Below are 12,667 nucleotides of genomic sequence, written 5' to 3'. Positions count from 1 at the left end.
AGTCCATCAGCTAGGGTTCCGCGTAAACAGGGAAAAATCTCAGTTGACGCCGGCCCAACAGTTCACTTATCTCGGCATGGACTTCGATCTCCGAATCGGCAAAGTCTTTCCGTCTATGGTTCGAGTGGCCAAACTTCAAGAAGCTGTAGCGGGAGTGTCCACAACCCCGAGAACAGCTCGTTACTGGTCACGGCTTCTAGGCTCCATCAGCTCCATGGGTCTGGTGGTGCCCTTAGGCCGCCTCAGAAGCAGGCGCTTGCAACAATATTGGAAGGTCTTCTGGTCTCAGTCGAAGGGCAACTGGGAGGCCTTGATTCCCGTACCTCCAACCGATCTAAGTCCGGATCTTCAGTGGTGGGCGGCCACTACGAATCTTCGGCTCGGGGTGTCACTAGCCCCGTTAGAGGCTCCAGTTCGTGTATTCACGGATGCCAGTCACCAAGGTTGGGGGGCACATCTGGAGAACCGAGTCAAAGCCGGGAAATGGTCTCGCTACGAGGCCACCAACCACATAAATTTCCTAGAAATGCTGGCCGTGTGGAAGGCCCTGAAGTTCTTTCACAGGAGAGTGGAGGGCCACCACGTTTGGTTAGCCACAGACAATTCAACAGTGAGGGCTTACCTTCAGAACCAAGGGGGCACTCACTCAGAAACCCTCACAGGTCTGTCGGCCAAAATTCTTCTTTGGTGCCAGACAAAGGGCGTGTCCCTGACTGTGGCACATTTAGCAGGGAAAAGGAACGTGATGGCCGATGCTCTGTCTCGTCGAGGTCAGGCTATTGCGACAGAATGGGTTCTCCACCAAGAAGTAGCCGATCGGGTTCGGGGCATTTTTGGCAATCCGCTGCTGGATCTGTTTGCCACCCGGTTCAATCGGAGGTGTCCTCTGTTTGTGTCCCCGTTTCCAGACGCGGAAGCGTGGGGGGTCGATGCCTTCTCTCTGGACTGGTCGGGGATGCATGCGTATGCGTTCCCGCCCACACCAGTCCTGCCGCGCTTACTGGATCAAATAGAGAGATCAGTCAATTGCAACATAGTTCTGGTAGCACCATGTTGGCCGGCTCAGAAATGGTTCCTACCACTTCTCAACCTACTGTGCGACAACCCCAGGATTCTTCCGAATTTCCCATCGCTTCTGTCTCAGGGGATCTTTCGGCATCATCCAAACAGCCAGTGGTTAAATCTGCTCGCCTGGCCATTGTCCAGCGATCCTTGTCAGCTTCAGGCTTTTCAGAACAGGCTGCCTCCTTTATCGCAGGATCTAAGCGGCCGTCAACAAGTACCATTTACGATGCCAAGTGGAGTCATTTTGCGGATTGGTGTGCTGCAGGGGAAATTGATCCATGCTCACCCTCTGTAGCTCAATTGGCAGATTTTTTACTGCACCTATTTGTAGCAAAAGGTTTACAGGTCATAACTATTAAAGGTTACCGCTCCGCGATTTCTCATACATTGCGTGCTTCTGGATGGCCAAATGTAGCAGGGGATCATCGGATATCCCAGCTGGTTGCTGGGTTTTCTATTTCCCGGCCTCGGGTAACAAGGACAGTTCCACCATGGGATCTGTCTGTAATTTTGAAGAAGTTAATGGAGGCTCCATTTGAACCTCTTTCGGCAGCGTCTTTTGCAAATTTGTCAAAAAAGACTGTATTTTTGCTGTTCTTGGCTTGCTCGGCCCGTCGCTCTGAGATTCATGCGCTTTCAGTCCGACCAGGTCACATTGTCTTTGGGCCAGCGAATGAATTTGTTTCGCTGCGGCCTGCTTTGGAATTTTTGGCAAAGAACCAACGACCAGGCTCGGTTGGGCGTCAATGGCGAATTGAAGCCCTAAAACATCGAGTGGAACCGGGCATCCCGGACAGGACTTTATGTCCTGTGCGGGCGTTGTGTTTCTATTTAGATCGCTCTGCTTCACGGAGGGGTTCACGGGAGCGGTTATTTATTCCGCTGCTGGATCACCTAAAGGGTGATATTTCGCGGGACACAGTAGCCCGATGGGTCTCTTCAATGATCAAGGACATTTTATTGAAGGAGAATCTTTCCTCGGAGGGAGTCGTTTCTCATCAAGTGAGATCTATGGCTACTTCCTGCGCAGCCTTTTCGGGTGCTCCGTTGGAGGAAGTCTGTCGGGCCGCCTTTTGGAATTCACCGTCGACATTCACATCATTTTATTTACGGGATGTTTCAGGCCAGTTAGGCTCATTAGCTTCACTGGGTCCTGTTGTCATGGCTCAAGGTGTCCGTTCTTTCCGATCGGACCCCTTAGTGTAGAATATTTATGTAGCATTATCAGGATCACAGGGGGTGTATCCTTGTACATAGTTTGGGCTCATATCTGCAAGTATTAATTTCGCAAAATTCTGGGGGGGGCCCCTGAGCTGGACGGACTCACTGTGGCCAACCGGTCTTCCCTGTGCTACAGTGCTCCATTCCGTGCTTGGGTAAGTGCTCTCTTTTTCCCTCTTACCTTGCGTTTGAGCGGTGGTTTTTCTATCTACCTTTCCCACCATCCTTGTGCTAGGCTAGTCTAGCAAAAACCATAGGAAAGGGTACAGTACTCGACGGAAATATTACAATTTTTGGAACTAAAATTTGTATTTCCGAGTAGTACTTACCCTTTCCTATGGTGGGAATCCCGCCCACCTGCCCCGCATAGCTGTTTTTTTTTTTGGTCTGCTATGACGAAAAAAGATGGCGGATTTCGCCGGTGGCTAAATGCAATACCGCAGGGCCGGGTCGTATAGAAAAACCATTGGCGATAAATCCAAATTTAGAAAATATTGGCAAAAACCATAGGAAAGGGTAAGTACTACTCGGAAATACAAATTTTAGTTCCAAAAATTGTAATTTTTAATGTTAAACTGTGAAAATAATTTATTGGTTTCTTTTATTTCGATTTTAAAGTTGGGTTCTTCTTCTTCTGTCTTCATTTTAATAACAAAACTTTTATTAAAATGAATCCAACACATATAAATATTCAATGATTTATGATTTATTTCACTCACACTTTACTCACACTTTTAATGTTTAAAAATCTAACTCATACAAATATTTTTACTCGAAATATGTTTAAAATATAAACTATTTCACTCACACTTTACTCACACTTTCTTCTAGTGAGTAGAAAATGAAAAATAAATTCGAGCGTGTGAGAATTTATTTTTCATTTTTATGAGTTTTGCGAGTAATTCAAGTAGAAATTGTTATTATTTTTATGTTTTTTCATTTTTTACGAGCTCGACCGTTCGACCTTTGGCTTGAAAGCCTATTATCCCTATTACTAACGTCAGTGGGAGTCTGAATTTGAATAAGTTGGCAGACAATGTCCTTGAAAGCTCTATCTTTTAGTTACACCGAAATCATCGCCGAGTTCTATGGCAGTGTGTCGTGCGTTTATTCATTTACTGCAGACGTATTGCGTAGCAACAGTCGGCGTCTAGCCATATCAGTGAGGCAAGCGCGCGCTGGTAGATCACTAGTGATTCACACTGCATACGAGACAGTGACAGCATATGCTCATATTGCCGTGCCCTTTTATGAATACGTGCGTTTTTCATACAGTAAAATAAGTTTTTTGAATGAAATAAACTTCATCATAGATTTTCTTTGAGTTGTCTGTCCAATTATTATTAAAAAGTCTTCGAAAGTGATACACATTGGTCTGTCGATCTTTTTGAACTATAACCGGCCATATCTCACTCTAAAATTTAAGGTAATACAAACCGAAACGTATTTGTTCCTCCCTACCACTGTCTGAAGCTCCAGTCCTTTATTGTCCTTAGTACTAAAAATAGATACATGTATTGTACATCGTAACTTGAGCATACCCATCTGGAAATCGGATTTGACTGAACTTTATTGTACTAAGTACTAAAAATAGATACATGTATTGTACATCGTAACTTAAGACCACCCATCTGGAAATCGGAAGCATAATTCAACACCCCTACACGATTCTTGATTGACAGAATTTTATTTATCATGTATCCATTTTACATATCTTTCATTTTTTTTCAACCACATGCAAATTTTCTTATCAAAATTCTGTTTCTACATTCTAGTAGAACAAAAGTAGTATACAAATAGTATACAAAACAAGTTCACTGATGATCATAAAATCTCAAAAGAATCATTTTATTTGTTGGACAGTACACAATTCCTATTTTGCAATTGTTCAACTCTGATAAAAGGCTATCTGATGTCAATGTGTTTGCCTTTGATGATTGATTGCTGTTGTCTAGACCCACACAGATCAATGATATATATGCATGTAATGGAGTGGGCAGGAAATCTTGAGAATTTAGAATCTGCGGTCACACGCCTCAATTCATCCAACAAAGCATAGCTTATGTGCTCAATAAAAGTAGTCATTGTTCAAATTCAGACACAGTGCGATAGTATTGAGTGATAGATAGGGGCTCCTCTTGGGACTCAACTATTTACCCCAAATCCCCCCTCCCCCTTAGGGGCGACACACCTTCGGTGCTCGCGGTTGCTGGCTTAGCCAACACTAGTTAGCCTAATAATCCTCTGCTATCATCCCGGCTATAAAGTCGTAGTTTTATACGAATTCCGCGAATAACCCTTGAAAATACAATATATACGACGCACTGATTCCAGCATGGTTTGTCATTTTCCCGGTCGTATTCTGAGCTGACAGTGCAGATCTGAAATTCACTCTCAATCAATCAATTAGAGCTGCATGTGCACCACGCAGACAACGTCACAAGAAAACACCTACACGGAAATATAGTAGCGTATTAATTGTATCTGTTGCCGGCATATTCGGCTTCGACTTATGTGAGGTATTTTGAATTGATCAAAGGATTTGGCTTCTAAATTTGATACGACTTACGTGAAAATACGAGGAATATATTAGGTTAAAATAAGAAAAAAAAGGGAACCAAAATGATTATACGAGAGATGGGATGATACGACTAATTCGATGACGACTTACGCAGGTTTGACTGTAAATGGGAACTGTGGTATACATATGTTAATAATCAAGATATTTCATGAAAGGCTTTCAAATAGAGGCGTGACAGCGCAACTGTTGGCTGTTTCCTGGATTTCCAGGATAATAATTCACTACCGATAAAGTAAAACAATAATCCCTATTGGTTTTTCTATTGTCAATCGGTGCACGTCGTGATGTATATCAGTCTACCTACTCACTCTCTATGTTTCTTTATATCAGATTTCTCTGAATTTTCATTGAATTTTGATTGTTGTTTAGATTGTGTTTTTCTGGGTTTCCAAGAACCAGGATAGTTTTCCTACGTCCTTGTTGTTGAAGCTGTTACTTAACACCTGTTTGGTCTTTAACATCAATTCGTTGCTACTTGGTGTCAGGATTACATCATCTCCCCAAACTAAGAGAATAACCATTTCAATTCCTACATACATAATTTACAAACATTGATCAACTTGATTTCGTTTGAACCCATGTTTTTCCAGTTGTTTGTGTAACACTATATTTCAATTCCTACCGCTTTATTCGTACAGAGTTTTCTTTATTTAACTTATTGCCATCCGGGGATTTTAGACAGAAACCTTCAGGTTGTTCTAAAAATATTTCACAGTCTATTGGGTGCATATAAATATGCCGTTTTGACATCCATTTGCTCTAATTGTAAGTTGTATCGGGCTATCAATTGGGAGCCATCTATTTTCATTTTTGCTCTTTACGCTTCTTACAATGGAGTATTCAACATATACATATGATGCCAACTCAACGTAAAACCTGATCATTGACTAGTTTTTTTTCAGACTCTAAAGGTATTGCATGTAATTCTAGTACAGGTTCTATTATAGAAGAAAAGATTTGGAGTGTATCATCTGAAGCGACAGTAGTTCCTCACCCCCCTTCGTTTCAACCTGATGACAAACTAAGGCGAAGGCATCGTATTAAAAGTCGTGACAAATTGAATAAAGCAGGTACTGGTAATCATTTTCATACCTGTTCAAAAAGTCTACATCAGCAATTCTGCCATATTTCTAGACAGCATGGTACAGTAAACCAGATATAAGTTGGATGTTTTGGGTCTAGAAGATTTTTCCCTGGCTAAGAGAAAATACCACTTATGAAGTCGGATTTTTAAGCTTTTTGTTGATTACACTACTCTGTAATGGATTTTGCTAATACATGTACATTACATGATGGTCAATCGATATACAATGTAATCATTAAGCAGTTATAATTTTTATTGAAAGACAGCAGCATTCACACCTTTTGAAATATTCGTAAGTTACGATATAGGCCTACCACAATGCAGTGTAGATGCACTTTGCAGTCTGCCTGTGATGCAACATACTAGATTTTCAAATATGTTCAAATTCCAGCACATTGTGCAATCTCCAGCGCAGTAGGGTAATAATTTGTCAGCACTGATAGGGATAAGTTGTCATCTAAGCATGAAGTGGTTTTATGCTACAAATTAGGCAAGTTTTCAACTCTTTAGACTTATCCTCTGAGCATTTATCAAACATGCTTGGTTAACTGTCTAAAGATGATAATTTCAAGTAGCAATATCCACAAAAATGTGATCGTTGAAACTTTTGCTTTGATATTACAAGTCCTGGCCTCTATTGCCAACTGTGTGTAAGTTGTCTCTACAGAATTAACAGCCGAGCTACTTTCACACGGTCTACTCACTTCCTTCTAGCTGGCTAGAGGCAAGGGGGATAAGTGTCTCAACCAGGCTTGGCATAGTATTGGCTTGAAACCCCAGAACTAGGATATCAGATTCGACTGCTTTAACCTCTCACTCTTATCTGAATTAACATTTTTCATTTGCTATTGGTTGATTTTAGGAGGTGATTCTGAGGATGAAACTGCTGTAACTGAGGCGATGGAAACATTACGTAGACAAGCTGACACGATCTATTCACAAGAAGAATTTCAAATTAAATCAAATGATTCATTTGAATCGAAATTGAATGATTCATTTGCGCAAGATTATGAAGACAGCGATGAAGAAGCCAATAAGCTGTAATTATGAGAAATATTTAGAATTTGGATATATTTCAAGCGCTGGTTTTTTTTATACCACCATCACAGGGTTCATTATCATTAAAAGCAGGGAATTGCAGTTGAAAAAAAAGTGATTTCAAGACCTTGAATGGCTATAAATTTTAGCTTAAAGTCTGCTTATCGTCTGTCAATGTCCATCTATACATAGAATCTAGTTTTCTTGGGAAGTTTTTGATGCGCTTTGATTTATGGTCTTGATACTCGGTTTATTTTTTACTTCGTCGTATGTCGTCGTTATGAGAAGGCTGTGCTCTGATTTGGTATTTAGGGAATACCCTCAGCAGGTGGGGGTATTCCCCAAACAACTAGTTTAGATGAACAAGAAATAGCACGGGATACAGGCCATTGTGCCATTTTGACGTCTTGGGTATGTGAAGTTCATCTTTTTTAGCTGAATATGATAGAATTATCTAATGCAGTGTAAGAACCCAGTTAAGCATGGCAATGCTGGGTCCAATGTTGATGGAATTCTGACTGATTTATTCTGTCAATGTCTTAAGCCCGCAAAATTCTTAGAAAAAGTAAACAACTGTGACATGAGCTGGTGCTTTCTGTTGATTTATCTAGCAGCAAACCATCATTAACCTAGGCTTTTGTGTAACGGAGCTACATTGTATCGATATCAAAGCATCCAGCGTAATTTTTATTTGCATGTGATTTATTTTCAACGGCATTTGTGTGCCCTTCTAATAATTATTAATTATCAAATCCTATATTTCGCCTTGGGAGACGATCTGCTCTCAGCGGCGTATGGGCCTATGTAACCATAAAATGAGTAAAATATTTCCATTTTTTATTCATATTCATTGTTCTCAATCTCTGTTTCGAGATCCATGCTTAGGTGAGTTTTTTTTCAGTATTTCTGTCATTTCAATATGGGACGGGGGCAAGTTATTGTGATAGTTGTCGTAGACTTCCATGGGGTTGGGGGAAGAATGAAAATGGCTTGGCCGGGCGAAACCATCTGCCAAAATTTAAATTGGTACGTTTTTTATTGTTTCAGATTTTTTCAGTCGGATGTTGAATAATACGTACAATCCCTATCTATACTAGACATTGGTTTCTATTCGTCTATACTACAGCAAACACCGCTTTCCTTGGAATAGCTTTAAAATCATTACTCCCCTGGACCTCACGAGTCGTTGGAATCGTTACTAGCTGACCAGAATCCGGTCGTACCAATTACAACGCTTTTAACAAATGATATAAGGCTTCTGTTGGATTTCCCGTTAAATGGACCAAACAGCGAACAGCTGGTGGATGCGAGTTCGGGGAGTGATACTGGACCCCTGGTAAGCGAGGATGCAAGAGAGTAAAGGCATATCCTATCTGCAGAGATAAAAATTCTCCGATTTTTGGCGGAATTCCAAGTTTTTTAAATTTCAAAATGGCCAAACCCAATTTTAACGAATTCCTCCGTCTTTCGTTCATTTTTAGCCCACTTGGGACTTTAGCCCAAGCGGGCTATTGCGTTCACATTTCGTCCGTCGTCCGTCCGTCCGTAGACGGAATCCAGTTATTTTAGGAAGTTTTGAAGACGCTTCAATGTAATGTCTTGATATTTAAGTTACACATGTATCTACCCTAGACACATCTTCAGCCCAAAAGCTGGCCCTGTCAGAATCAAGATGGCCGACTGGCAGCCATTGTTGTTCGCCAAAATCAGCACTTTTTACACATTTTTGAGGGAAATTTTGAAGACGCTTCGATCGATTACCTTGTTCTTTTGTATATATTTGAATCTCCCAAGGGCCCATCAGCATAAGAAAAATTGGGTCGATCGGACTCAAGATGGCCGTCCGATGACCTTTTTTAGTGCCCAAAAATGTCAATTTAGGCCGGAATTCTGAGTCCTGTAGCTTCCTACTAGTTTGCCATTTCTCATTGCAATTTTTGATGGGTATTCTTTGGAAAGGGAAGTTTTATACCTGAGACAGGTATTTTTGATCAGCCAATTATGGCGCAATTGGCGAACATCTTGGTGTCATCAGTACTCATTCGTAGGTGTGGAAAAAAGTATTTCCACATTATATTAATACCTAAGCATAATTTGTTACCACAATCAATTTGAAAGTTGTTGCCCATAACGTGTTCTATGATTTTGGTGAGATTCAAGGTCATTGGTTTTTGTATATGGCCACCAGAATATTTGAATAATACAATAACTTAATATTTCTATATTATGTTCGTACCTATGCATATTTTGTTGCCACAATCAATTGCAAAGTTGTAGCTCATGACATTGTCTATGATTGTGGTGAGTTTTAAGGACATAAATTATTCTATATGGTCACTAGGCGGCGTTGAATAGTACAATAACTTAGTATTTCCCTATTAGATTGGTACCAAGGCATATTTTGTTACCATGATCAATTGCAAAGTTGTAGGGCATGACATGTTCTATGATTGTGATGAGTTTCAAGGTCATTTGGTTTTGCATATGGTCACCAGGGGGCGTTGCATAGTAGAATAACTTAGTATTTCCATGTTTAATTGGTAGCGAGGCATATTTTGCTATCACAATCAATTAAAAAATCATAGCTGCTGACATATTCTATATTTTTGGTGAGTTTCAAGGTCATTGGTTTTTGTATATGGTCACCAGGGGCGTTGAATATTGAAAGTGTTAGATTGTTGAGCATTTGAAACCACTTCCCAAGTGGGTTTGGTGTCCCTGGACCCCTAATTTCATCTTTGTCAGCTGTTTATACGTATTTGCAAATCCAAGAACAAATCAATTTTTGTTCTCAAAACTAAAACGTACTCAGTTGATCCTACTGGACCCAGGGTCCTTTATTGAACTTTTTGAGGAAAATTTTGAAGACACCTTGATCAATTACCTTGATCTTTCGTATATATTTGAATCCCCCCAGGGCCCATAAGCATAAAAAAAAATTGGGTTGATCGGACTCAAAATGGCCATCCTATGACCTTTTTAGTGCCTAAAAATGTCAATTTTGGCCCGAATTCTGACTCCTGTAGCTTCCTACTGGTTTGCCATTTCTCATTGCAATTGCTGATGGGTATTCTTTGGAAAGGGATGTTTTATACCTGAGTTAGGTATTTTTGATCAGGTATTTTTAATTATGACGCAATTGGCGGCCGTCTTGGTGTTATCGGTACTCATTCGTAGGTGGGAAAATTTTTTGGACATTATATTGATACCTAAGCATATTTTGTTAGCGCACTGAATTAGAAAGTTGTAGCGTATAAGGTGTTCTATGATTGTGGTGAGTTTCAAGGTCATTAGCTTTTGTATATGGCCACCAGGGGGCGTTGAATAATATATCTTAGTATTTCTATATTATATTTGTACCAATGCATATTTTGTTACCACAATCAATTGCGAAGTTGTAGCTCATGACATCGTTTATGATTGTGGTGAGTTTTAAGGACATAAGTTATTTTATGTGGTCTCCAGGGGGCATTGAATAGTACAATAACTTAGTATTTCCTTATTAGATTGGTACCTAGGCATATTTTTGTTACCATGATCAATTACAAAGTTGTAGTTCATGACATGGTCTATGATTGTGGTGAGGTTTCAAGGTCATTAGGTTTTGCATATGGTCACCAGGGGGCGTTGCAGAGTAGAATAACTTAGTGTTTCCATGTTAAATTGGTAGCGAGGCATATTTTGCTATCACAATCAATTAAAAAATCATAGCTGCTGACATATTCTATATTTTTGGTGAGTTTCAAGGTCATTGGTTTTTGTATATGGTTGCCAGGGGGCGTTGAATATTGAAAGTGTTAGATTGTTGAGCATTTGAAACCACTTCCTAATTGGGCATGGTGTCCCTGGACCCCTAGTTTCTTAAACATGCCCTAAAGTAAAATTGCTCAAATATTTTACCTATATCATTACATTTATAGCTGTGTTTGTAATGACAAAGAATATTTATGTAATGTTAATTTTTCATTGAAAGATTTTATATTGCAATATTTTTGAAACTATTTTCAATAAAGTTTGAATAAGTTGGACAATCATTTTTTGCCTTCTTCGGATTTATTGCTGTGGCTGTTATTAGTCTATCTGCTTTTGAGAGGTATTCATCGATGTGCAGTTTGAAACTGGAATGGTTGCAAAGAACATCAAACATAAACCTCCAAAGGAATTACTAATGGAAAGTTTCAGCTCATGCGGATCTTTGAGAAAATGAACCCAGAAAACAAGCATAACTTTTGAAATTAAGATAGTATTAAATTCTAAATTACATTTCAGCACAAGTGCTGAAAAACTGTTCTTGGCGGGAAAATTCTTAGCCCTCAGGTATAAAATTGCAATTACCTCGATTGTGGGGCGTCGTCTCTACAAGCGAATGGGATTGGCTGTTTTTGGGATATACGGGGAATTCAGGCGCTACTAAAATAATCATGGGGAAACCATAGAATGACGTACGTTTTATTGGACTAGGTGCCGTATACGTGAAAATTTCAAATGCTCTTTGCTGGTTAGGATGTAATTATTTCACACATCCGCCATAGGTATTGTTTCATTTGTGATCGTTTTTATTGACATTGAAGTGTAGGCGAACATTCACTTACATGAGGCCTCCACGTGCCCGCGGAGTGCTGCACGACACACACACAAGCTCGTACAGTACACTACTAAAGGTGATGCTGTAACGCGTGCACGTTAGAGATGAAAATAGGCTGAATAATCGTAGTAGAAAATGAGCGCTGTGTTTGCTGTTTGATAGAATTTGTTATAAATTGGAATTTCTTGTGACCTGAAAATATTAAGCAGCAAACTACAAGTATAGGTCGTGGTCTGAATATTGTAGTCGTAAATTCCAGGATTCAAAACAATCTACTAGTAATAGCCGATTTCTTCTGTAAAGTCTATTCACAACGAGTTGACGTGCGGCTTTTTGACCACAGGGGTATCAGTTTACAGTAGTGAACTGTGTTGCAGGGGTGCATGCTGAGCCAGTTAAGTGGTTTGTTGCTATGGTTTTGTACACAAATTCAGCAAGAGTGAATAACTAGCAAGATTTCACAAGACATGCAGTCTTAGGAATATAGAAGAATTTAAGTTTATCTTGTTGTTTTATACACTCTTATTGAATGATGACGTAGAGTTGATGGATGGCAAGGCCTGGCAGTGATCCAGATAAAATAGTTGCAGTTGTTAGAAAGGAGAGAATTTTCGAGGATTTTGCTCATTTCACAGAATATTCAACGAAAGAAGATATATCTGGATTTAACACATGTCAAGTCACATATTTTTGTAACATATTTTCACTGAGCTCTAGGCATTTAGACAACTGATATTTTCGTGGTTTTCACTCATAGAGAAGTGGCACTATATTATATCTAGATAATAAGATGGCACAGATTGAACTCCAATCTATCCAGTCACTCTCTTTTGCGGATGCATCCATATATAGTTTGAATCTGATTCAGACGAAGAATCATCGCTGGTATTTATAATGAATTCGTCAACCAAATCATTTGCATTTTAAACTGACTTGTGTAATATTAAAGAACCGAGTGGTTGGAGATGCAAGTTATGTGTGTGTGTAGTTATGCACTCTTGGTGGACGCTGGGCTGCAGTGGGTCAGCACATCAGTGATGGATCATTTGTGTAGCAGCTATCTGACAGCTCACAGCAGTAGCTGCTCTTTGAT

The 12,667-nt window shown here is 39.9% G+C and overlaps 1 protein-coding gene across 3 annotated transcripts in view; it reads left to right on the top strand.

Annotated features, from left to right (window-relative positions):
* Positions 1-12,667, top strand: part of LOC141902891 (protein CFAP20DC-like) — an 86,053-nt gene that overhangs the window by 61,974 nt on the left and 11,412 nt on the right. For 2 of the 3 annotated variants that reach the window (XM_074790817.1, XM_074790819.1), the window contains 2 exons: positions 5,803-5,937; positions 6,814-6,991. In XM_074790817.1, the coding sequence (XP_074646918.1) occupies positions 5,803-5,937; positions 6,814-6,991 (313 nt within the window). The remainder of the gene's footprint in view (positions 1-5,802; positions 5,938-6,813; positions 6,992-12,667) is intronic. The other variant, XM_074790818.1, reaches the window with a different exon arrangement.

Source organism: Tubulanus polymorphus, chromosome 3, assembly GCF_964204645.1.
Source record: "Tubulanus polymorphus chromosome 3, tnTubPoly1.2, whole genome shotgun sequence".
Classification (NCBI taxonomy): Eukaryota; Metazoa; Nemertea; class Palaeonemertea; order Tubulaniformes; family Tubulanidae; genus Tubulanus; species Tubulanus polymorphus.
The sequence above is the reverse complement of the archived record's forward strand: the minus strand, read 5'-3'. Positions and strand labels throughout refer to the sequence as shown.